This window comes from Alosa sapidissima, chromosome 15 (assembly GCF_018492685.1).
Source record: "Alosa sapidissima isolate fAloSap1 chromosome 15, fAloSap1.pri, whole genome shotgun sequence".
NCBI classification, from domain to species: Eukaryota; Metazoa; Chordata; class Actinopteri; order Clupeiformes; family Clupeidae; genus Alosa; species Alosa sapidissima.
The window spans coordinates 15,443,713-15,470,989 of record NC_055971.1 but is presented as its reverse complement, the minus strand read 5'-3'; the positions used below and the strand labels follow the sequence as shown (position 1 = coordinate 15,470,989).

Genomic DNA, 27,277 nt, shown 5'->3' with positions numbered 1-27,277 from the left:
GCTGCTGCCAGCAATAAACAGGGTGGTTTTCCATGGCAGCCTCATTCCCCAGATGCAAACAGTATAGACTATAGACACTCCATATGGGCACACCGCCCCTAACCCCACAGCAGCCACGTTCCAGCCAGAGCAGGACTAACTGCCCTCTATACTGTCTAGTGTCAATGCAGGCTATTGAGATCAAAGGTTATGAAGAGAGAAAAAAAACAGGGGGTCAGGATTTGTAGGGTTAGCAGCTTCAGCTAGTTAGCGTCCCAACTGGGTGCCACTATATTTAAAAATGGTGTCTGACATGTGCTCACAAGCTCACAAACGGGGCCAATTTCCAATGGCCACAAATTATGTCAGCTGTATAGATTGGCTGATCCTTCAAGCCGGAAGTTGCTAGCTCAACCTCCAATCCACAGCGATGACATACCACTGTACTCTACCTTGTCTCCATCTGTAAAGTGCCACCTAATTAAATCTAGATAATGGCGAAAATGAGCCCTGTGAAATGGCATTTTGAAAAAGATGTTTGCTGTGAATTTCAAACTTTGTTTGGCTGAAGTAACCTAGCATGGGCCATTGAAATGAATGGGGGCTGAAGTAACCTAGCATGGGCCATTGAAATGAATGGGGGCTGAAGTAACCTAGCATGGGCCATTGAAATGAATGGGGGCTGAAGTAACCTAGCATGGGCCATTGAAATGAATGGGGGCGGAAGTTCCTCCCTTTCTCCTATATATTACCTTCATGGATAACAGTGCCATTTCAAAGGATGGAAGGAGTCATGGACTGTCTAAATGTCTAAACACTAAAACAATTACTAGGAATATCAATCTATCTATCTATCTATCTATCTGTCTGTCTGTCTGTCTGTCTGTCTGTCTGTCTGTCTATCTATTGTCTATCTGTCTTTATGTATACTAAGAATAAAGATATTCTTTATATTTTTGTCTCCTCTCACCTATATTGTATTACAGTTTTTTCTCAGTTGCTTTGGTGCATTTCCCAGATCAGCATTAGACAGCAAATGCTTCAGTACATCCATGCAACTTGTGTACAAATGTCATTTTCATTTGCTAATGACATGCTGGTCAAAATGCACTATACTGGTTCCATGCTGAATAGTCCTACCCCATAAAGCAAATAGGCCTTATTTCATCACTTGAATCATAACATGCAAATGTGTTGGACTATTTGTCACAATCTGTCAAGCACATATATGTGACCTGACAGACAGGAATATCAGGATGTATAGAACGATTTACCTATACAATAAATCTGGCTTACCGTGGTCATGGACGGATTATGAACTTTCAGGCCCCTGGGCCCAGATGTATTAAGGCCCCCCACTAATTGTTGCATATGTGGGGGGGTTTGTGGGTCCTCCCCCAGAATTTTTTTTAATTTGTTTGATGTGATTTTTCTGTATTCTGGTGCATTTTGGGGATGGCCAATACTTGAATTCAATCAGATTCATAGCCTACATCCTGATGTGTTGATATTGAGGCAATGATTCCATGCAATGGCTTGGGCTTCAGGGTCCCCTGACCCCTTGGGCCCCTAGGCCTGGGCCCGGTAGGCCCGTGCAGTAATCCATCCCTGACCGTGGTGCGCAGGCCTGCCCAAGGGGTGTTTCCTATGTTTTACTGTAAAATTGTCATTTTTCCTCTGCCCAATGCTACATAAGTCTTTGTTTTCTTCATACTGTAACACTGTCTGCCAACAAATTGCAGTGCAAACAGTACAGTTCAGTAAACATATCCAGTCTCTTGCAAACAATCTCACCAACACAATAATGTGTAACTTTATAGTTTTGAAATTGCTATGCCACACAGAAAAAGTGCTCCTTGTGCATTTTTCATTAGAAAATACTTACAGAGTAAACTGTAAGTATTTTCTGACAGCATGAGAAAGCAGTTTGACTCTTGTTCATAAACAATGGTGTATAATGACTTGTCATTCTGATTGCTGACAGTTTCATTGGCATGAATACTTTTGAGTACTTTTGACTATGCACCTTTGCAGGTAATCCATTACATAGTGCAGTTTGCACTAATTGTTTTGAGAAAGGATTTGAACTCAACTGTTGTGCAAAGGTTATGATTCGAGAAATGCAATGAAAGAAACTGTAATGACCATGGTCGTGATATTTATAGAGGACTGGTGTAAAGCACAGATTAAAGTTCAAGCTTACCCTCACATGTGTACAATGTAAACTTCAGTTTCCATGTAAACTAAAATGTCAACTAAAATGTTTCAAAACTTCAAAAACTTCAAAAACCCCAAAATTGTAAAGAAACTTTGCTATAACCAAATGATTTATCGTGAAACTAAGATGAGATGGATAGCCAAATTAGGTTTGTCAACTTTTAACAAATCACCAAAATAAGAATGATGGGCTATTGATTTTTACGGATACAATAGCAGAGCTTGAGAACATTTTGGTGTATTACAAATCAATTGGCTGGAAAGAGTCCTGTGCAACTGAATTATTTCAGGGTCCAGGGAAGAGTTCCTCACAGGGAAATTTATTGATACAGCCTGAGCTGGCTGACCTCCAGATTGACAAATGACTTCTGACTCCATCACCATATGAATGCAAAAGGCTCTCCGGGATTCCACAGCTGAATAGTAGCAGAAGTTTGGACCGGAACTTGGCAATGGCTCTATGAAACGATGTTCCTGCTTTCTATAAAGACTGAGTGTGTATGTGGAAGGCATATTTGGTCCAGTGAAATATAGGCAGTCTACCTGTTGGGCTGAAATCAACGGCTATGAGCAAAAAGCCTTCCTCACTCCTGACTCTAATCAGGGTTCACGCTATTTTGATTCTTATTTCGCTGTGTTTATTGGTGATTCAAACATAAAATACTTAAGCATGTACAATGTGAGGCTGTTCCTGGCCAAGCAATCATTTTAAAGAGGCTGATGAGGCAATGTAACTGACTTGGATAGTGGCCCCAAGGCCCTTATTGCACCAAGGTGTTGAATGAACTCCATGCAAAATACATACTGACATACTGGGCTAGGAGGACAGCTCACAGCACAAGGTCAGAGGATCGGTGTGTGTGTGTGTGTGTGTGTGTGTGTGTGTCTTTGTCTGTGTGAAGACATGTATTTGTATAATTGCCTGCGTTTGCATTGGACTGTGTGCATTTGAATGCGTGCGTGATTTCTCAGAGGTGAGATATTGTCCAGAATGAAGGTGCGCACTGCGAGACACATGAGCGCTGATCTGAGATATTTATTTGATGTATTTTTGTACGTGCTGAGTCTCATTTAATGCCTTCACCAGCAGGACAGACATGGCTCGCATGGCGGTAATACAGGAAAGCTACACTCAGTGTTGACCACAAACACTACTGTATCATCGTCACAACAACTTACTGCAACCAGAAAGAGAGTCATTTTACACATGTGAATTCATTTTTAAACAAATTAGGAATAATATCACATGCTTTGCTCACATAGAGAGTTATGGTTGGAATTAAGGTTATACAGTAAGTGTTAAATAAGTTTATAAGTGCAGAGTATTGATGTCAATCTTCAGAAATCTCCCCCTGTTATCCTAGCAAAAGTAAAACTCCTGTTGGCAAGGAAAAAACTACAGTGCGCTGATCTCAGCTGCAATAATGGATCTTTTAAGTCGATAAAATAAAATAAATAATTCAGAAAACACTGATAGACTCTATGATAAACAAAATAAATGATTAAGGTGCACTAATGATAAATGGAAAAAAACAACATGCAAGCACAGCTAACACACACTCCTGGGTCAGGTAATACTACTTAATCGCAAACAGCTTTTTTAGTATCTATCTCCATCCCAGTTTGGTCTTTGTTGAGCAATCTACAGTCAAACACACTGACACACAACCACTCCTGCACAGCACACACATCACAAACATTGACATACACACATATATACACACTTACACATATACACACTTGCAGTCACAACTTGGTACATAATGTTAGGTATTAGAGCCTTTCTAAGGCTGGTCTGATGAAAATGAATCACCCAGCATGGTAACCCTGATATACATGAATGGCAGTAAAGGATAGCATACTATTTGTGTTGACGGCTCCCACCATGACATGCAAAAACCAGCTGAGCATGTGTGTGCTTGTGTGTGTATGTTTGTGGACACACGAGTGAAGACCACAGCACAAACATAATCCAAACTGTCCCGAACTGTCCCGAAACCCCTTAAAAATCACCCTTGCTCACATTTTTACAACAGTCAAGACATACTGTCTCTGTCCCATTTAAATGTAAACTAGTATAGGTAGGAGGATGTGAACACACATAACAGCTCGGTCAGTGCATGGTTTGCAGGGGGAACTTGAGAAGCGCTGCTGTGTTGGCGGCCACAGGGCACTCACCCGGCTCGGTGCTCTCTATTTTGGCTGCCCCTTCCTCCTCATCATCGTCCTCGCCCTTTTTGTCGAGTGACAGAAGCCGCCGGAGCAAACTGCAGTAGCGGGTCATTTTGCGAGGCGCGTCCTAACGTCCACTTTTTCCCCTGTCCCCTCACTGTACGACTCCACAGGTCTGACCGGGTACTGGGTGATCTGCCGCAATCCTCTCAGGCCGACATGCAAAAAAAAAACTCCCAGAGTGTATCAGGACCAACAGTGGCTGCTTTACCTGTGTGGACCTCTAAGGGTTCTAATCTTGCACAACCCTTGATATCTGTTGTGCAAAGTTGCTCCCTGATGGCTTCGTCACCCTCTCTCTCTCTCTACCCCTCCTCAACTGCTCTCCCTCCCTCTCTACCTCTTTCTCTCTCTCTGTCAACTTCTCTCCCTCTCTCACTCACTCTCTCTCTCCCTCACCACTGCCCCTCTAGAATTTGCCTATGCAGATAGAGCGCCTGTGTGTGTGTGTGTGTGTGTGTGTGTGTGTGTGTGTGTGTGTGTGTGTGTGTGTGTGTGTGTGTGTCTCATGGCTCACTGGTCCAGTGTGGGTGTGAGTGCCTGTGTGTTTGTGTATGTGTGTGTGTGTGTGTGTGTGTGTGTGTGTGTGTGTGTGTGTGTGTGTGTGTGTGTGTGTCTCATGGCTCACTGGTCCAGTGTGGGTGTGAGTGCCTGTGTGTTTGTGTATGTGTGTGTGTGTGTGTGTGTGTGTGTGTGTGTGTGTGTGTTTGTATCCCCTGACAGGCTGGTCCAGTGTGGTGCATGTCTGTGTTCATGTGTGAGCATGTGTAACCTGCCACGCCTGCAGACACCGTCCCCTGATCGTGGGGCTGTCTGGGCCACTGTTGTCTATGCAATGAGAGTAGAAACCTTTAAGGCATGAAACGAAACACCATGAAAAGACCCCCACCCAACCCATCCACTCCATCTGCACCCCCCTGTTGGAATAACCCCACACCCCACAACCGACACACCTTGGTCAACCATTCCGCTACAGACGCCCTCTCATCTGCCCCAAAGAGCCTCGGCCAAACACAATTAGGGGCTCTTCAGAAGGATCTATGATGAGGAGGGGAGGGACACTCAATACCTTGGACCGTCCACGCAATAGAAAGCGGATAGCCTCTATTCTAGGAGTGTAAATGGGAGTAGCTAGTGGAGATTTCTATTTATATCAGTGTTTACGCACAGAAAGTGCTGGGGAAGGCGATTCTCGCCAAGCGGTGACAAGAGACGAGACACCGGAGACCTGTGGAGACTTGGCAAGGAAGACGGCCTATGTGGGTCAAGGAGCGCGAAACATCTGTGGGAATATGCAGTAGGTGAGTGTCAATGTGTGTTTGGGGGGAAGAGGGTGGGGGGGGGGGGGGGGGGTATGCAAACTAGGGCCAGGCTATGTACTGTTTTTACGCGTTGCTTTGTTACAGTGATACACGTAGCACCACTGTTCTGACAGTGGGTGGATGGAAAAAGAATTAGTAAGTATAGTAGTGATACTGTAAATCCAAAAATAAATATACCGTCAGGGGTGGCATATGTGCAGACACAAATAGTGACAGTCTGTCTAGATGTTTATCTTCAATCACATATCACTTAATCTAATGTGACAAGAGACATACACATACAGTAAGCAATACATGACAGTGAATTCTCAGGTCCTGACATTTGACACTAACTGTGTTTGTTCCCTTGGCTATTTTGATATGAATGACAGTGTGAGCTTTTGAGGGACACTCCTGTGACTTTGATATGAGCTGGCTGTAATCACACTTTCCACCAGCAGAGGGAGCCATGGTGCTGAGAAGATGGAGACTTGAGAGTGGAAAACACAGCGTCACTGCCAACTATTCTGGGATGGACAGCTGAGGTGCTTCTATGTGGCAGTATTACACTGAGAATGCAGGTTTGGTGTCTGACGTCTGACCTCTATCACTCTCTTGCTTGCTTGCTTTTTTTGCTGTCTGACTCTATATCTCTCTCTCTCTCTCACACACATACACACACACCCACACAAAAAAACATCTTTGCTGTCTTATCTGGTCAGACGTGCTCAGTGTCTCTCTTGTGACTTTCTTTCTGCTGTAACCATCTCTGTCTGACTCATTCATTTGCTGTTAGATTAGTGTTATTCTAAGAGTGTTAGATTAATAAATACCAATTTCTGCATTCAGATGTAGTCCAAATGTCAGCATTACAGTGCCAAACATAGTTCAACAGTGGCTTTTAGTTTCTAATGTATCACTTATTTGTCCTCCAACCGGTACATTCCTGCATGAATACTTAACATCTTTCACACCATTTTACACACATATCACAGACACTAAAATCAACATTGTTGTGTATGTCCAATGTAGGCCTATACTGTGCCACCTGAGGAAAACAACTACAATAAAACATTTCAAACTCAATGAATGGTCATGTGTGAAAACACTATATCAATTCCCTGTTGGTTTGTGTAGGACTCTGGGATTTCTGGCATCTCTGGAATGATTGTGGTAATGTATGTAGATGCCACACATACTGTAAACACACACACACACACAGTAAAGATCGACTTTTCTTTTCTTTGCCTCTAAGGTCACCTCAACTGGACTAATAATGCTGAATAATATTGAGCGGTGTTTTGTGTGTGTGTGTGTGTGTGTGTGTGTGTGTGTGTGTGTGTGTGTGTGTGTGTGTGTGTGTGGTGTGTGTGTGTGTCTTTGGAGCATGAGTGGCTTGTGCAGAACCACAGAGTGAATCATAGTTTGTGTTTGTGTGTGTGTGTGTGTGTGTGGTGTGTGTGTGTGTGTGTGTGTGTGTGTGTGTGGTGTGTGTGTCTGACTAAGAGGGTGTATTTGTTTAAAAAATAGAGACAGACACAGAGAGAGAGAGAGAGAGAGAGAGAGAGAGAGAGAGAGAGAGGTGTACTAGGACTCCTTGTCTCTGATGGTTCTTATGGAGAAGCTCACAAACTCAAGCTCTCAGTCAATCATAGGGGCTTTAAACAATGACTGTATATATATATATATATATATATATATATATATATATACACCATTACTGGCTTTAACAGGTATCCGCTGTCTTGTGGCCACATACATATGCAGGGGTTGTACTCTTCCAGTGTATGTCAACATAATGTTAATAGTGTGCAGTCCCTCATCAAATATGTAAACCCCATTATTCGATCAATGAATCAGCTTTTCAAACAGACTATTAGATTATAGATAGACAACAGATAGATAATTCGAAAGGTTTCTGTGATTTCCGGTAACAATTTCCCTACCTCTAACCCATGATTCGGTAACCCAACATAAGCACACGGACCAGTTTCTTGGTTCAACACAATGGCGTGTTGAATCTGGTTTATGGCTTGCTGTGGGAACATTGCACCAAGCTTGAGAAGGATGGAACGTCAACAGCCTTCCTGGAGTTCCTGCCATGCCATTTAGAGCACCGAGACTTTCACACTGACAAGGTACGTAAGTGAAGGGGGTGACAATATGACACTGAAATAGGCGAAGCTTCATTAGCAAAAAAATGAAGCAAAAACAAAAACAGTTTCAACATCCGAGGCTAAGCCTGCTGAAAATATGGAAAACATCTCCAGCAAAATGTGGAAGATATGAAAGCAGGTGCAGTGTCTAACGTTATTTAAAGTTGATGCTCCCAGTCCCAGTAGGAGCTTTGAGTTCCAGGAGGTTGGGGTGGGGTGAGGTGGTGTGGCGGAGGTGGCCCATTAAATGAGTCCAGAACTCAGGACGATGGGGACGAGGGGCAGGCAAACAGGTTTGGGGAATTCAGAAGGGTACTAGTGGCACAGCTCTCCACTCTCTCACTGAGTGACTCCATTTTCAGAGGCACGTAAATAATTAAGCGGTCTGCTGAGGAAAGGCAGGCACACACACACACACACACACACACACACACACACACACACACACACACACACACAGGCTCTCACACACACACACACACACACACACACATACACACACACACACACACACACCACACACACACACACACACACACACACAGGCGAACACACACGCGAACACACACATGCAAACACATACACACACACACGCATGAACACACACACACACACACACACACACACACACACACACACACACACACACACACACGCACACACACACACACACACACACCAAGTAACATGGTGAGCACATTAGTGTGGTGTAGTACTGCACACACAACCAGCAGCTAATACACAACAGGCACCTCTGCATTGGATGGTGCGCTACACATAACAACATAACAGCACAGGGCAATTAACAATGAATCATCACATTATGCAACATAGCATCAAAGAGTACATATTACCTACACTGGCTGCACTGACATGCACTCTGTTCCCTGTTCACACAACATCCTAAAATACCCCGATCTGCATTTGTTATGACATGAAATGGCATAACCATATGCTAAAAAGAAGGACATTTACAAAACCTGCAGAAATGCATGTAATCAATTTATTAGCGTACAGCTAAATGGCTTTCTTACAGTGTGTATACGCATATGTGTGATTATCTATCATGATCTACAACAGTACACATGATGTAAACACTGATGGTGCAAACATGAACTGCTCAGATATCTAAACAAACAAAGTCCTGCTGTGCAACACACAGGAATCCAGATCATACTGTAGATATGGACACCATCCGGACACCATTCGGATAAAGCAGAATCCATGTCATAGATATGGACACTACCCGTATTAAAGCAGGCGGTGAAAGGAGTCTCTACAGACGCTGCCACGCCCGCCTCCATGCCAGAGCAGCAGAGGGGAGTTCAATGGCTGCAGCATTCCAACCTCTCCCATCCTCTGCTGCAAAGCCATCAAACACTCCCTCACCACACAACCAGGGTGGGGAGGGATGGAGGAAGGGAGGGAGGGAGGGAGGGAGTGAGGGAGTGAGAGAGGGATGACTGGAGAATTTACAGGAGTCTAGGGAGAGATAGAGGGAGAAGGATGCCAGGAAAGGTTATTGGGGCTTAATGAGAAAGCATGTAAAAAACAGGAGAAAATGGAAAGAGCAAGTGATGAGGACAAAGAGAGTGAGAGAATGAGAGAGAGAGAGAGAGAGAGAGAGAGAGGTGGAGAGGGCGACAGGGGACACACAATGAGATTGTGTGTGTTAAGTGTGTGGGCAGTGAAACAGGCAGTGGAAATGAAAATTAGAGGTTAGGGGGGAGTAACTGTGAGGGGGGGCAGTGCTAGTGCAATGGTGATGGGGTACTGAGGGGTGGGGTCAAGGTAACCCAGCCCAGCAAGGTCCAAACTGGCCTGCTCCATCTCCATCTCTCTCTCCCTCTCTCTCTCTCTCTCTCTCTCTCTCTCTCTCTCTCTCTCTCTCTCTCTCTCTCTCTCTCTCTCTCTCTCTCTCTCTCTCTCTCTCGCTGCCTCTCTCTGCTCCAAAGCCCCGCGACAACATGGAGATGGATAAACAGCAGAGCTGCTGAAGTCAGCAGAAACAACTCCTGCACTAATGAAAGGAGAATGAACACACACACACACACACACACACACACACCACACAAAGACATGTCTACAGACACACAAAATAAACATATAAACAAAGCGAGACATACTCCCACATAGACAAAAGGACAACCACACACACACACACACAAACAGCAAATGCTTGTGCTGACCTTTTAGCCATCAGTGGCAACATAGGGAGAGTTAAGTGATGACATGACAGGGAAGAAGGAAGAGAGAGAGAGATAGAGAGAGATAGAGAGAGAGAGAGAGAGAGATAGAGAGAGAGAGAGAGAGAGAGAGAGAGATAGAGAGTGGGGGAGAGAGAGATGGAGAGTGGGGGAGAGAGAGATAGAAGAGAGAGAGATAGAGAGTGGGGGAGAGAGAGATGGAGAGTGGGGGAGAGAGAGAGATAGAGAGAGAGAGAGAGAGAGATAGAGAGTGGGGAGAGAGAGAGATGGAGAGTGGGGGAGAGAGAGAGATAGAGAGAGAGAGAGAGAGAGAGAGAGAGTGGGGGAGAGAAAGATGGAGAGTGGGGGAGAGAGAGAGATAGAGAGACAGAGAGAGAGATAGAGAGGTGGGGAGAGAGAGATAGAGAGGATGGGGGACGAGAGAGAGAGAGAGAGAGATAGAGAGTGGGGGAGAGAGAGATAGAGAGAGAGAGAGAGATAGAGAGTGGGGGAGAGAGATGGAGAGAGTGGGGGAGAGAGAGAGTGGGCAGAGAGATTGCTGCTGTAAACAAGAGAGGGAGAGGAAATGAGAGGAGTCTAGAGAGAGAAAAAGAGGTGGGCGAGATATTAAAGAATAAATATACAGGGAGACAGGGAGAGAGAGAGAGAGAGAGAGAGAGAGACTTCAGGGAAGGGAAAGTAACAGAGGAAGAGAGAAACAAACAGAGGAAGAGAGGAGCTGTGGAAAAAACAAGAGGAGTGAATCATTGTGTGTGTGTGTGTGTGTGTGTGTGTGTGTGTGTGTACGATCACACATGTGTAGATGTGGTTAGCGCTAAATCGGGTTTGTAGACCGCTCGATAGTTTCCCCATTTCTGCAGCAGCAGTGAAGCTCACATGTCCACCCATCCTCCACCCAGCCTCCACCTCCACCCTCCCTCCACCCCCCCCAATCCCCACCCACCCTCCACCTCCACCCCCCCCAATCCCCACCCAACCTTTGACCCTCCACTCACCCTCCTCAGCTCTTCCTCCAAACCCATCACAGCAGACCTGAATGCATGCATCCCCCCCCAAAACAGGTGACCTGAATGCATGTACCCTGAAAACAACTAACCTTAATGCGTGTGCCCATACAAAAAAATGGCCTAAAAGCACGTACCCCTAAAACAGCTGACCTGACTGAATATAACGCTGAAAGAGCCGACATAAATGGATGAGCTTCGAGAGCGGATCTAACCAGACGATGCGGCACACCCTTAAAACAGATGGCCTGGATGTATGCAGCGGAGGCAGGAGAAATCGGGTTGCGCTGCGAGAACTCTTCACTCTCGCACCCTCAGCGACTACATAGCTGACGAGGCCAGAGATGTATCCCCAAGAGCATTGCTGTGTTGAGGGCTATGTTGAGAAACATACTGCCCACTTTTCTAACAGAACTTTTGAACTGTTTACACCAAAAAAAAAAAAATGGATGCCCTGGGTGGATGCATGTCTGTGACAGATGACCTGAATATGTGCATTTCTCCCATATGGCCACTCGGTGACCTGGGAGTGTGTCCCACTGAAGGCCCATCCAGTGGCAGATGTGACCAGCCCCAAGTCTATTTGGGTCAGCCTATTTCTCTGGTCCGCTGTATGAGCCTTTGACTGTGTGTGTGTGTGTGTGTGTGTGTGTGTGTGTGTGTGTGTGTGTGTGTGTGTGTGTGTGTGTGTGTGTGTGTGTGTGTGTGTGCACCAGGCAGACATTGATTGTGGGTGTCAGCGCACCGGCTGTGTCTGGGTGTCTCTTCAGGCCGCCTGATAAACACACAGATGCCACAACACTGGCTCTAGTTACTCGCTCAGACTCTCTTTGTTACACACACACACACACACACACACACACACACACACACACACACACACACAGACACACACACACTCACAGTCTCTCTCGTAGTCCTTCACAAATACCTACCCCAGCAATTTCTGCCTGGCCGGTAATAGGTGGAAGGAGTCCAGTTTAGAGTAAGCAGGTGGAGGAATCCCTTAGTAGACTATCGATGCTCTGCTGGACCAGTGCCTCAGACACAGATATCCACTATACATATGTGCATGCTATTTAAGGATATTACTATAGCTGGCAGACAATGGCCTGGAGTAGCATATTTTAACTGACTAGCTAGCATTAAAGTTTGGCATTAGGCCACTCTGAAGTAACAACGTTGGTATATGTTTCAGAGTGTGCAGTTATGTGTGTGTGTGTATGTTTGTTGATGTTTGCTGCGAGGGTGTGTGAGGAGGTTTATTTTGTGTCTTTGAGAGTGTGTGTGGGTGAGCGCTCACAAGTGTGCTTTTTGTGCATGGGCGAGAGATGGAGACTGTGTCGAATTGCGTTCGGCAGGAACATTGGAATCTTGTCCATGTCAGCATCTGCTACAAGCACAATGCATTTTGGGTGGAACTCGCATGACCTTGTAGTCTCATTCCAATCTCACGATCACCCACATCTCCAACCTTCAAAGCGTTTGTCACAGAGGTGTTTTGAAACACTGGCCTCCTTTACGTGCTGTTTTTGGAACTCCTATAAATTATACATTTTGCAGTTGTTTAGTATGCAGTTGTTTAGACAAAGCCACTATTCTCTGCTCGTACACTAAGAAAGAGGCGATAAATATTAAATTGCGCAGCGATACAGTACAGTGAGGATATGAAGTCACAGCAGCTAGCATGTTGCCTTTAGAGAGCTAAGCATTGGAAGGGGAGAGAGGTCCGAGCCAGAGTATCAGTCCACCGACTCTGGTAACTGTGATGAACAGTACTCTGCCTGTCTGTGAGTCCTTCACAAGGAAACCTGTGGACCACATCAGACACATGCATACACACACACACACACAAGCACTCTCTCTCTCTCTCTCTCTCTCTCTCTCTCTCTCTCTCTCTCTCTCTCTCTCTCACACACACACACACACACACACACACACACACAAACACTTATGCACACCTCTGACCTTGCCCTCTGTCTATATCCACATGCACATGGGGTATTTTTACCACCTTGTTTAGGGTGGCAGTTTTGAGGGATGGTTTGTCAGCTGAAACACAATGACAGGAAAAATGCCACCATGCATTTTGGTGACTCACACCGTCAAAAGAGAGTGAGAGACAAAGGGTTAGAAATGAAAATGACAGATGGATGAGGAGAGAGATAGAGAGAAAGAGAGAGAGAGAGATGGAGAGAGAGAGAAAGAAAGAGGTACCTTCTGGCCCTGGCTGCAATCTGAATCAGAAGAGGGTATGACTCAATGGAAGTCTGGTTTCAAGCGTCCTTCACAGAGGTGCTCTGGTTCCCCCGCCCTCTTGTCCAGCTCCGTCATTAAATACTTACATCAGTGGCTGAGCACTGAATGCTTACATCAGTGTCCCTGCGATAAATACTTACAATGATAAAGCCATTTGCTCTGACCCTGCCCATAAACTTAATTCTGAGCCCTTCTCGGTCCCTTCTCTATTAGCAGAGAGAGAAACAACAATAACATGTCTGTATCTCACTGTCCTGCTCCTTTAATACACTTACATTTTCTCTCTCTCTCTCTCTCTCCCCCTCTCTCTTTCTCGCTCGCTCTGTCTCCCTCTAACCATTTTCTCTCTCTCTTCTCCTCTTCCTCTTTCTCTCCGCAACAGTGCTTGATCACAAAGGGAACTGCTTGACTTTGTTGGTGCTGGCCCTAGAGGAGAGATCCAAGAGTTTGGCGTCCACACGGCCCTATAAATAGTCTCCAAACAGTCCACAGAGCACATGTTTGTGTGAAATCATTCTCTAAAGTGATGGCTCAGATTCAAAGTCGAAATTCAGATCCGGACCATTTCTGAGAATTTACCCAAAATATATCTGTGAGATCTAAATATTACTTGACAGTCTGAAAATAAGTGTATATGTTTACTATATTATTTGTTTTTAATAGGAACAGATAGTTTAGTGTTTCCCATACATTGACTTATTTGTGACGGCCCACCACAATATCAACATTGACCACCACACAATGATTTTTCCAGGTTGTACTAAATTGTACTTAAATCTGGTTAGCATCATAACCATGCTGTGCTAATTTGTTAAAAACTGTTGCGTTCAAGTTAATTCTGCAAACCAACCACCACAACTAGAATTAAATTCTGTGGGAAACACTGTAGTTTGTCCACACACACAGACTTCCAGGGACAATGTTCAGTTGAGACAACTCAGTGACCTTGAGCAGAGAGGCATAGACGTCCACAAGATGACGTTTTAACAGTGCCCTTTATGATGCTGTAAAGCACTTAAGTGCGAAGGCTTACGACTGAATTAGAGAGCAGAGTGAAACATAATGCGCCCATGTCTGTGAGAGTGTGTGCATGTGTGTGATGTGTGTATGTGTGTGTTTAAAAGAGTAAGAGAGAGAGAGAACGAAAGTAGGAAAGAGGGAGAGACTGACAAACAGACAGACAGAGTAAACATCTAAACACACACACACACACACACATTTTGACTCATAAGAGTATGCATATACTCTGTAGGTTTCAGGCACGCACATGCACACACACACACACACATGCACACACACACACACACACACACACACACACACTTTGTGGTACATTTCTGTATGTATTTGTCTCTCTCACTATTGTAAGTAGGCCTTCTTGCCCAGCATTGCTCATTTGCAGTGCATATACTCTTACCCAGGATGGATGCGAAACGGCAATGATTGATATCCTACACATGATGTAACCTATTTTCATCTCCAGGCGGATGCATATGCAGTCTCCCACGTTTACTCAAAGATCTCAAATCCTCTGGCAGCCAGTCACTGTGCTGCAGACTACCACGCAGTCCCACGGCATTTAAGACACCAGTTCCACCAGTGCACAATACAATAGCTATTATGCCCATATGTGAGTCACTTGTACACACACACACACACACACACACACACACACACACACACACACACACACACACTTGTAGACAATTATATAGACAGACAAATGTGGGATGTTCCGCTTGATAGACAGACGTCTAAGACTGTATGCTAATGGATTTCAGTGACAGCCGTGATTATGAGGGCTTGACTCTGGAGGTGGGCTAAAGAAAGCTGGATCATCCCTCAGGTCCTGGCTTGTGTTCTATGAGGAGGGCTCACAGGCCAGTGGTCAAACCTCCTTATTAGCGTGGGGCGTTGAGGTCTGTTCCTCAGAAGCGTGTGTGTTGAGCTCAAACCTGGATGCCCCAGCTGGACTCAGCGAGCTGAGCGTGATGAGAGTGATCGGAGGCTCTGATGTTGGCGGAGCATTGGAGAAACATCCGGGCGCAGCCGGGGCATCAGACAGACACGACACCACCATGCCGCTTCAAACAAAATGAGCATGTAAAACCTGAGTTCAAATGCAAAAAGTACACACACACACATGCTCACACAGAGTCCACATGATGTGTTTGGTGTTTAGAAAGGGGGTTGAATATGAAGGTTTAAGGTTATGACCAAGGGTGTGGGGGGGGGGGGGGGGGGGCTATAAACGTAACTCGCACTTAGACAAACACATACACAACTTCATCTAGAAAAATATGATGACTCAAAAAAATAATGCACACACATTTAAAAACTCATTCAAAATCTCATAAAAACACACATATGTGCACATGCGCGCACACGCACACACACACACACACACACACACACACACACACACACAATTCCTAGGGAGTACACACATTTACTTTCCCCCTTGATGCAGTGAAGTCTGCTTCGACAGAGAGGCTACCCGTTCTGAATGCTGATAGGAACCAGCAACACACCAGCAACACCAATCCACAAACCACTGTCATACGCACGCACGCAGGCACGCACGCACACACACACACACACACTCCCAAAAACACAGTTACACAGGTATGGACAATCTTGTGCATATATGCCAAGTCATCTGCATGCACAACTACAGTTCCTCTACAAAAGGAAACTGAAGGCTATTCCCACAGGGTTATGTGGCTGTTTATGGTGTATAGTCAGTCATTCCCAAAAGCTGTATGTCAACAAGCTGATACACCATAGCCAAACACACACACATTGAAATAATCAAGGGGCATCAAGATTAATAAAACAGGTAGGTGTTTAAGCAGTGTCAGTCCAGGTAAAACCTCGATGTGCCCTGCCTGAAAAACTCAACAGTTTCTACTGACGACACATCTATGTCGCATGTGCATAAACTGGTCCATGGGTTACATATGAAGACGCCACGACGTTAAGTGCGTGTTCGCATCGACCGGGACTCACAAGGAGTGAACCACCCTTCCCCTCGGTAGACCCACGGACGGAGGGCTGATTTTGCTGCATCAGGACTCCGTCAGCCATTCGCCGAAAACAAAGCTATGGCTGGTCAACGCGGGGGCAGGTCCACGCGCCCCTGCCGCTCCCGCTGCCGCAGGACATAAACGCTTTGGGTTTTTCCGTCCGAGAAAACAAGACTTTGAAACTCCGCTGCAGCAACATGCATGTAAAACGGCGAGCCGCCCCGTCCTGAATGCGAGAGTCAAGTACCGCAGTCTATACATACACCAGTACTAGTAGTGCCCCACTCTGATAGACCCGTCCCCACACGCTGAGAATCATCCACACCCATACCATAGCCTACTCAGCCTTAATGTCAAAAACATGTAAAGTTCCTTACCGGCAGCTTTATCTTTGTTCTCCATCTCCCTCTGTGCGGATGTTGGTTAGGGGGTGGATGCTGGAACGCTACCTTCGGGTTGTACGTGCCTAGTTCGGTCGGGATGGAATGTGATTCTTCCTTCCCCGACTGGATTCCAGTTGCCTGGTTTGCCTGAGCTGTAACCAACGCGCGCGACTCGTGAGAACAGCGGTTAATCAATCCTTGTGGCTGTCAGAGAGTGAACGTGGTGGGCGGGTGATGCGCGGTCGGTGATAGTACGGAGTTGTGTCCGAACGGAAAAAATTGGGCGTTTTTTGTGTCTGTGATTCGGCCCGGGATCGTGCATTACCTGTGTCCGCGCGCCGCGATCGGGAGCTGTCCTCTCGCGCCGTGGTGCTGCAGCTCAGCTCCTATCAAACACAGAAGTGACGTCACGGCCCAGGATCTTGTTTAAGGTGACATCTGAGAAAAAGTGGATCCCTGAGTCGCCCATCCCCATGAGGTTGATCTAAGCCTCCTGAGCTAAGCATTATCTCCTCCACGCAGAGGTCAGCGAACGACATTTCGTCTATTTTATGAAAGTAGCCCCAAGGTGAGATGAGTTGCGAGAGAGTGCTCAATGCCACCAGTAAAGTTAGAGTTTGTTGATTTGATAGCCTAACAGTAGCCTAACAGTGATTTGTGTTAAATGAATTTCAACAGATGTGTAGCCAAATTAACTTTTAACATGCATCAGTTAACCACAATATCTCTTTTAGCCTACAATTGTCACAAAGCCTTCACCAGTAACACAACTGAAAAAAATGATTTATAATTCCTCAGGAGAGAGAAAAAGTACAAAACAAAGTCAGTTTCTCGTGTTGGGAAAGAAATGCACTGTTAACTATGTCCTGTGTCAGATAAACCTCTCAGTGTTAGTTATTACTGTAATGCAGGTGTGGGTTGCCCAGGGGAACTTTCCCTATTTAAAAAGGGGTACCCATTTGGTTTCTATGGTAACAAGGTTACAGGTTGCCTCTGATATGATAACAGGATGTGGGTGTCAGTTACCATAGCAACATCACTTTTTTGGTGTAGTGGCTGCAACTTTGAGACGATCCACACTCTTCAGGTATGTCAGGAGCAAAGATGGCTGCAGTCGACAGTGAAATGGAGAAGTAGGCCTGCCAGAAGTGATGAGACACTGCTTCAAGCACTTCCTTTAGTGGCCTTGCCCAAGTAGGTTAATTGATTTCCAATTAATGGCACATCCTGTGGACAACACTCGGAGGATTACCGCTCTCCTCATGTCTTGGGATCCTCCTATGACCTTCAGACAGTGCAAAATATTAAAGCATGATGCAACTCTAAAGCTCATATGCAATTCTTCATGCACTAGACACAAAACTGTTGAGGCATAGGCTAATAATATTACTACAATGTTATACATATTGGTATTTTCAAAGGGTTATATCACTTTTGACACATATGACACATATGACATTTTCATAGGGTAATAATTCAGGGTAATTTAAAACACAGGCACACAAACAGAACTGATTTTGTGTTTGCATAAACATCAAACAGTCTATTTTGAAACGAAATGCTGCATAGTGCAGGAAGTGCACTTTTTGGGGTTGATGTTGAATGTGAATTTTTTTTTGTGTATTATCAGGTTAAAGCTCCCATGAGACCACACAGACAATGCCCCCCTCCGCACACAAACACAGGCACACACACACGCACGCGCACACACACACATGCGCACACACACACACACAATCCCTGCGCTCAGATGGGCGGAGTGGGCCGCAGGTGTGCTGACAGGTGCTGAGACGCCAGGAAGCAAAAATATCTTGGCGCAAAAGGCAAGGTGCTGAGTTTGAATGTGTGTGTGCGTATGCAGACAACAACAAAATGGATTATCCCAAATAAATCTTAAGCTGGGCTTGCAGAATCTATTTAGTAAATATGCAGACACCATGGAGAAATATCAGCTCTAAAACCTGCCACTGAAGTATCTCCAGACTGCCAGAGTAGGAGCACTTCAGCACCTGCGTCATCAGAACTGCACTCCACTGAGTGCCGTCAGCTGCAAGATGTTTCCATCCGTGCACTGGTCTTCCTGGAGGTCAGAGCACGTCATGTGATTTAAGTGAAGCGCTATTTTCTCCTCTTTTTCCATATTCAGCCTCCCTTTATTGCCTCGTTTATCTGTGGCGACTTATTTACCCAGGGACTTTCTTGCTTGCTTCGCCCAGTCTGTAGCGATACAAATCAATAAGTTTGACTGACACACTATAAGTGGCGGGCTGGCAAGGGTCTTGGTAGGGGGGCTCCTAGCCATAATTCTCTCACTTTCACTTCTCATTGCCCTGGGAAGGCTTCCAGCACCTATGGGCTGCACAGTCATTTAGTTCGGTCCAATCGGGCCGGGCTCCAATCGGGCTCGCTGCTCTCAACCAATCAGGACTCTACCACCTCCGGTCATCCCACCATGTCAGTTATCAGTCATGCTGGCTGTCAACTATTGGCAGAAGTCCAAGACACAGGGGGCACGGAAGGAGAAAGCAGCTCTCTGCTCAGACCTCGGTGCAAACTTCTCTGCTATGCACACCACTGTGCATTTAACCTATGGACCAGCAGCAACATCTTCCATTACAGAGAGCCAAAATGGTCCCCTCACATTAAAAAGGCACGTTTTTATAACCATTTCCGTCTTTAACCGTGGGAGGCCAAGGACACATTACACGGCAGCCATCTTTGAAATTCCACAGTATCCTTTCACAAAACTTATTATAAGTACATGTCTCCTTATTATTCATCCTAATTTATGACATTACTTAAAAAAACAAGAATAGCAATGAGAAGAAGAATAAAAGTGACCCTAAGTGAGGGCTGCAGGGTCTTCTTTTACTTTATTCATCACACACTCATTTTGCATGTTTGTCTGCCTTACAGCTGACAACAGTCTCTGCAATTGAACATTCTCACATGAGTTCTTCTGTGATGCATTATCGATATATTAGCAACTCTTGTCATTAAAGACCATCTTTCAAAACTCACACAATTAGATTTGGTACATAGTGATATAGTTACAAGTCTCCAAATGGATTCCTTTCGGATTAAACAGTTGACTGGTGTCTTGTCTGAAATCTAAACCTTTTAACTCACGGGATCAACCCTCAAACAAACGATTGGTCCAGGGTGATGCTGTAAGGCAGTGTGATTGGTCCCTGCTGATTCGGTGGGTTTTGCATTTGGTCAGTTCCAATTGGTCTGCCTTCTCCAGGTTGATGCGACACAATTGGCTTGTACCGATTTTAAAGTCCTTTGATTGGCTGATACTCAAGATAATATGGCCTCATGGGGGTCTTGTACGCCATGAAGCAGTATCCATTTTATGGAACAAAATATGACAATTTACAGGACTATTTACACAGTAGCAATGCACATTCAAATGAACAAATTGTTTGCATAAGAGTAAATTATAAAAATGTTTCTTTAAAAAAAAGGTAAAATAGCAGCAAACACAGAAAATAAGACTCTAAAACAGTAGTAGTTCCACAAATGGAGACATAGGATAAGGAGCTTGAAAGGGATATGACTGCGCCAGTGATATTGGTGCAGTTCTTAAATAGATTATAGTGTTGCATTGAAGATCATGTGAGTTTGTTGGTGTGAGTCGTGTATGTCTGCAAGTGTGTGTGTGCGCGTGTGTGTTTCTGTGTATAGAACATATTGTGTGTGCAAATCAAAAGTCATATCCAAACAACACCAGTGTCTCAATGCGTGTTGAAACTAATTGCACTTAAGTATGCAGATATGAGTCTTTTAGCGTCCATCTCGCAGAGTTTTGGCATATTCCATTTGAAATTGCAGAACTGATAACTTCACACATGAAAGATATGAAATGACTATACAGATGAGCTTTAGCTAGCCTTAATGTGAATATATGATGAAGTTTACATTTCTTTAACAGCTCTAAACTCGTGACACATGATCTCTAATTGTCGGTGATCGCTGAATAATTAAATGGAGCAGGAAAATTAAAAAATGGCGCCTAGGCTAAGACCTGCTCTTAGACCTCAACTGTGCAAAAAAACCTAAAACCACAATCCACAAGAGTCCTGTTTCATTTACATTTATCCCACATAGCCAAAGCACCAAATAATAAAAAACACTGCTACCTCTTGAAAAATCAGGACAATCTTCCTTTACCTTTCTCTCTCTCCCTCTCCCTCTCTCCCTTTCTCTTTCTCTTTCTCTTTCTCTCTCTCTCTCTCTCCCTCTCTCAGAGGTCAGGCATCTCAAAGCCCTGTATTCTCAGTCCCAGAACAGTATGGGGGGACCTAGGGACATAAAACTAACACATTTTTCCCTTCTGGTACAGTCCTCTCCATCTGATCGACTGTGTTACAGGAAGGAAGATACAAAACTTTTGCTTTTCGTGAGTGTGTGTGTGCATCAGAGAGAGAGAGAAAGAGAGAAAGAAAGAGAGTGAGAGCAAGCATGCCGCCCCCAATTTCCCCTCAGAAGAATTTGTCATCGATGCGGAAGTGGGGCCGAGTGACATCGTCCGGGTTGATGAAGACTGAGATGGACTTGCCGGGGTTCTCAGTCACCAGCTGCTGCAGCTTCTTGGCCAGGCGGTCGTCCGGCTGCTGCTCGCCGCTGGCGTCCGACTGCGGTGACGGTAGCCCCGATGTGCTGCCACGCCACTGCAGCTCCAGCGTCAGCCGGTTGGCCGCCTTGGCGTGCTCGATGGCCGTGCGCAGGTGCTCGACCGGGTCCGACCGCACGGACGAGAGCTTGCGCGCGTGCAGCATGGCCGTGTCGTCCGACAGGTGCTCAAGCATGTTGCACTGCGGGATGAAGTAGTTGGGACACATCTTGTTGATCAGGCAGTGCTGCAGGTCATCGATGAGGCCCAGCAGGAAGTGGGCGGCAAAGTCCTCCTGGCCCAGGTAGGCCGAGGGCAGCCGGTCGCAGGACCACAGCATGAGGCTGCGGAGGTGGTAGGGGCTGACGGCCTTGGGGCGCGACAGCAGCTTGATGATGAGGGCCTTGCACGCCTGGTAGGCCTGCATGAGGCTGCCGGAGATGCACTTCTTCAACTGGACCTCGCTGCGGGCGAACGACAAGCGCCACTCGTTCTCCCGACAGCCCTTGGCCGAGCAGGAGGGCACCAGGTAGAAGCCGCTGATCACCTCCTCCTCCGTGATCTTGCCGTCCCAGAAGTGGTTCTCCATCAGCCAGCTCTGGGCCACTGCCGGCCAGCCCTTGAACGAGACGACGGGCACAATGTCGTAGAGCATGCGGCTGCTGCCCACGCCCAGGATGACGGAGATGACCGTGCCGTTCTTCTCCACCTTCTCCACGCGCGGCATCCCGCGCTGCGGCTTCTTCTGGATCTCGGCCAGCACCACGCTGACCGACTCGTGGAACCAGTCGGCCACCAGTGTCGGGGAGAAGAAGTAGTTGGTGGCGCCGCTCAGGTGGTCCACCACCGTGCAGCAGTCCTTCCACTTGCTGATGGTGCCATCGTCGAACAGGCGCAGGCTCAGCCACGAGTGGCACAGCGCTGAGTGGCGCATGTCCAGCGTGACTGGCTGGTTGCGGTCGTGCAGCTTCAGCGCAGGCACCAGCAGGGTGAAGTCCATGTCGTAGTCAGTGCCACGCGCATACACGCTTAGCTCGTCCAGGTCCATGTCCACCACGCCCTCCCGCACACCGCCAGACAACAGCAGGTACTCATTAGCGACAGGTAGCTTCTGGTCCAGCTTCTGCACCATACCTGAGAGAGGCAGAGGAGACATTCTTTAAGAATTAAGTTCCCTCTCTCCATTTGGTGCACAGCACTAACGGTAGCACAAACAAAGCATGGTTATTATATGACATGTTTAACTCATTTATCAAAGATCTTCAGAATTTTAGAATGTCCATTAGATAGATAGATACTTTATTGATCCCCAAGGGGAAATTTAAGTTTCAAATTAATTTTAAAATGTTCACAAACGACACCAATCTCATCTAATCTTTTCCATATGCAACCAAAAAAAACAATATGTGAATGTATTACAGTGCACACTGACAACCTTGTTTAGCCACTAGGGGGGAGTCACACCCTATGATGATCTCACCCCTCTCTGCTAGGGGTGCAATCCCCAAATGCTTTGTGATGTACCACAGCCATTGTTCAGTTGGTGGATCTCTCTCTCTCTCTCTCTCTCTCTCTCTCTCTCTCTCTCTCTCTCTCTCTCTCTCTCTCTCTCTCTCTCTCTCTCCTCCCTCCCTCCCTCCCTCCCTCCCTCCCTCCCTCTCCCTCTCTCTCTCCCTCTCTCTCTCTCTCTCCACAGTATATTATGTAAAATGAATGTGCTATTACAATGTTGTTTTTTGACCTTAACATAACGTTTCCAAAATCCTTTTGAAGGCACCTAACCTCATAACATGATGAAAGGCCCTTCTGCCATTGTCTGAGCTGCTATGCTACAGGAATTCAGGGATCTTTTTCTACAGACTCTGCTGTCAGTGCAATCCTTCTATAGAAAAAAAATCATGGTTCAATCATTTTTTTTATGTAATGAGACCTTTTATGTATGGTTTTTACTGTTTTCCAACTGTCCCTAAGCCAGACTTTGGATGTTCAACCTCCATTAATTCTAAATTAAATATTGAATTAATGTAGAATTCAAGTCCAAATGATAAAACACTGTCTATTTAAATCATATATATTGCCATATTTGTTCACATTTTCTTATATTTTTCATAAGATGAAGCCCTGTCCCTTGGGTTCACTGTCATTTCCGCCACACTGTAAAAAATAGAATCCTGGTATCATTGTTTTAGGTTTGTATACCTAGTAACCATAGCAATAGCTACTCCACAGGGGGTTACATGGATGGGCCTATGGGATGGACAAAGGGTGACTTCCAAAGGGGGTAATACAAGGAAGAAAGATCCAGGTAAAGATGAGTAGAAAAGAGAGTATTTATTGGGCATCATTTCCAAACTACTCATATTTGATGTGGATGTAAAAGCAGTTGGAAAAGTTCAAGGCCATATTTTGTATTTTTGTATATCTAATGTTAACTCTAACAACTTGCATCAAAAGGCTAAGTTATCATCAGATTTTAGAAGAAAAAGGGTCAAATGTAATTTCCGCCAGTCATTTCCACCTCTTTTTTCATGGTGGTGCTGGAAATGAAATGGTGACAAGTTGTGGTGGAAATGATATTGCCCACACTAAAACGCAGTTTATTTGCTTCATAGTATTAAAGAATATAGTATAAAAAAATCATAATTACATAACATATTGTAGGGACGCTTTTAAATCTTAAATTTGTCTATTTATGTCATTATGTCATCTCCACCACATTTGTCTTTTCCGCCACAAACTCTCATTCCCATCATATAACCTAATGTCTACAAAGCTGTGAGAAGAATCCAATGGCTTTAAAAAACCCTACGGCATTATACCATAGCCATAGTAAGCTGCCATCAACTGTAAATGAGAGACTTTGATTATGGAGCCACAGGCTCAACCAATTATAAAACAAAGTTCTGTAAACCCAGCCACATATTACAGCACAACCTGTAATCAGTGCTTGTGATTACACAAGTCTGAGTGGGCCTGGCCCGGCAGCTTTTTGCTAAAAACAAACCAACCAACACGCCCAACCCATGAGTGGGAGGTAAAAGTAAAATCAACGACTCCTTGGGAACAAGTTACTCGCTAATGTTCTCTGTTCTCTCCCTTTCTAGGACTCTGACACACTCTCACACACACACACACACACACACACACACACACAAAATGGCCAATAAGTAACTAAATGCCCTTGGCTCAGTATGATCAGACCCATGACTTGGAACTCAAAGTGCCCCAGCACAGACAGAGAAGAAGAATGACTAAGGCAAACTGAGGCTGCCATAACGACTGCCCATACATGTGTTCATATGGCCATGAGGCAGAGGCTACATAGACATTATTCCGTTTTCGTTTTAAAAGGCGTTTTAAGAGAGGGAGAGTGTGTGAGTGTGTGTGTGCACATGTGCGCATGCATGTGTGTGTGCATTCGAAACTAAATGCATTTGGCCTTGAATGATGATGATTGTACATAAAGCTATAGAAAGAAAGTGTGAGTGTATCATGTCTGTATCTCTGAGCATGAATACATAAAAAAATACAGAGAAAATTATAGGAAATACCTTGTGCTTGTATACACAAGAGACACAAGAGTGTGTGTGTGTGCCAGTGTATGTGCATGTCTTCAAGAGTGTCTGATCATGTGAGTCAGCACGGGAGTGTGCTTATGTCGAGTGGGTCATAGAAAAAGCGACAGACCGAGAGAGATATGCATGCGGGGCCTTCAGGCAGTTTCCTGAGTTCATGTGGCAGGACTGCTCCTCTCTGCTCCACTTGTTTTTCCTGCTCACTGAACTCAGGATGTCTCTGTTCCCGCTCAGATGCAGTCACCATGCCAAGAGACAGTCCAGCCGGAGTTTCCCCAACACTGTCAGAATGCATTTAGGTGCGCAATTCTAAACTCCAGCAACTTATTATGCACCCTGTAGTTTCTTTTAACAAACGATTGCCAATGGGGTTGTGATGGTCCCTTGGTCATTTGTTATTGCTTGTTATGAAGGGTTATGAAGAATGATTCAATTCATGAATTTTGGTGGAATGGTGTAGTTTGAACCTATTACTTTCTTAAGACAACATATAGGCCATTCGGCTTTGTTCTATTCCCCTTTTGTTTACAAAGTGATATGGAATCGTTTTGACTGTCTTATTTTACAATCAAGTTTAACTGTTGTAAAAAGTGTTATTGGTGGGGATAAAATCAGAGCCAAATTGCTATGCTTCTTGTTTGTAATTGAGGAAGGAATTGGGAGTCTCCTGGTCATGAACCCTTCAAAACAAATAAGGACTACACATATTTACACATTAATTGTCCCCGGCAATTTGAGTTTAAAATATCTCAACAATTTGTTTGTGTTGCTGGCGAGCTACACTTGGCTAGCTGAAAAGCTGCTAACATTCTACAGCAGCAAGCAGCTAGCCACCAAGTTATTCTGCTAGAGCTACTACCAGTCACAACAATGAACAACCCTATAGTAGTAGGCTAAATGAAGGCAAAACCCAGACGTGCAAATACACATTTGATTATTCGGATATTTCGAATGCAATTAAACTGATCCGAAGGTGCACAGTTACATTTGCTCGCTACTACTCACCGAGCATGGAGAAAATGAAGTCCTTGGCCGTGTGGATCTCCAGTGCTCTCTGGTCGTCATATTCCCTCTGGTCATGTTTACTAAATTCATGGATCAACCGATTCAGTTCTTCAATTCTCGCCCCCGATCTGAAGTCGAGCTCTGGGTATCCAGGGATACTTTTATTCATGTTTGTAGAACCGGGAGTCGCAGTGGGGCTGTTCCCCAGGCTACTCACGGACCCAGCCCGGCTGGAGAGCGCAGGTGCCGCCATGTTCGCCAGGAATAACAGAATGTTGTAAACGCAAACGTTCTACGTACTACCTCCCTACCCCCAGGTTGCCTTGCATTGGGCGGAAGCTCCGCTCGTGACTTCAACTTAATGATATCTCCGATCTATCCTGTATGACAATCTTCTCCTTTCGCCTTTGCTTATTATCTAATGGTTTTAACGAGTATCCTGAGATTAATTCGGCTAATACGACTTGACGTCGTTGGCATAGCGATGGCCATGGTTTTGAAAATGATGAAATCAGAAATCACTGGTCCATGGTGCTGATGCTGCAAGCGGTAACATCGCCTGAGCAACTGCAATCTGATAGGCTTGCTTGAGCTTGGAGGATTGTTACTAGCTTGTTATGAGAATGAAGTTACTGCATCCAAACATATATATTGTGATTCATGTGTTTTTGGCTTGGCTACTTTTGTTTTTCTAGAGGTATCCAACTAATTCTAGCCTATAAACATGAATAACTTAGCCTATAATTCAAGTGAGTGGAACCTATCATTCCCCAAAATTAGAAGCAAGTGCTTTGTTTTTTTGTTTGTTTGTTTGTTTGTTTACACACCTATATTATTTTACAACAAAATAACTTATAGTAGGCCTAGTCTAGGCTAACTTGGACCCTTAAATTGAGTTGCTTCTCGTGCACTGCAGCACTCATGGGGATACATTCCAGAGTTCATCCAGCTTCAAAGATAAATCAAATTGGCTACAGGAAATTCCAAGCAGTTGGAAAAAAAGACAGAGGGACTCCAGTGAAACAGACAGCTATGGGCAAATAGTCAACATTGGACACACTGTGATCAGTATATGTTGCTGCTGGGTTCAAAAGTTTTTTTAATGCCTGTTTTTGTTGCTGTTGTTTTATATTGTTTGTTTTTTTTTGTTTTTGTTTTTTGTAATGCAAAACAGTTTGCTTGACAACTTCAGAATGGTACATCCTACCCTACAACTTCAGCAGGCTACTTTAAACAGACCAACTTAATAAAAAAAAGTTAATACGTAGGCATAATAATGTGTTTATAAACAATTATGCACATTGATTAACTGACC

At 45.0% G+C, this 27,277-nt stretch overlaps 2 protein-coding genes across 3 annotated transcripts in view; both read right to left on the bottom strand.

The window, feature by feature from the left end:
* fgf12b (fibroblast growth factor 12b) overlaps window positions 1-17,127 on the bottom strand; it is a 48,700-nt gene extending 31,573 nt beyond the window's left edge. The window contains exon 1 of one of the 2 annotated variants that reach the window (XM_042064773.1): window positions 16,759-17,127. In XM_042064773.1, coding sequence (XP_041920707.1) covers window positions 16,759-16,783 — 25 coding nt within the window. In that variant the 5' untranslated portion in view covers window positions 16,784-17,127. Of the gene's footprint in view, window positions 1-4,374; window positions 4,913-16,758 lie in introns of those variants that run through there. The other variant, XM_042064771.1, reaches the window with a different exon arrangement.
* A 2,484-nt stretch (window positions 17,128-19,611) lies between these two features.
* LOC121684690 (protein MB21D2) lies at window positions 19,612-26,502 on the bottom strand. The gene is made up of 2 exons (XM_042064768.1): window positions 25,963-26,502; window positions 19,612-22,516 (listed from the first exon to the last, which is right to left on the bottom strand). Exons 1-2 carry the CDS (start codon window positions 26,213-26,215, stop codon window positions 21,252-21,254), a joined length of 1,518 nt encoding a protein of 505 aa, XP_041920702.1. The 5' UTR covers window positions 26,216-26,502; the 3' UTR covers window positions 19,612-21,251.
* Window positions 26,503-27,277: the final 775 nt, after the last annotated feature.

Excerpts from the sequence above, each read along its gene's own strand:
- LOC121684690 (XM_042064768.1), bottom strand. The coding sequence starts at position 26,215 with ATGGCGGCACCTGCGCTCTCCAGCCGGGCTGGGTCCGTGAGTAGCCTG. Across the intron at positions 22,517-25,962 it reads CTTCATTTTCTCCATGCTCG|GTATGGTGCAGAAGCTGGAC; the intron begins GTGAGTAGTAGC and ends TGCCTCTCTCAG.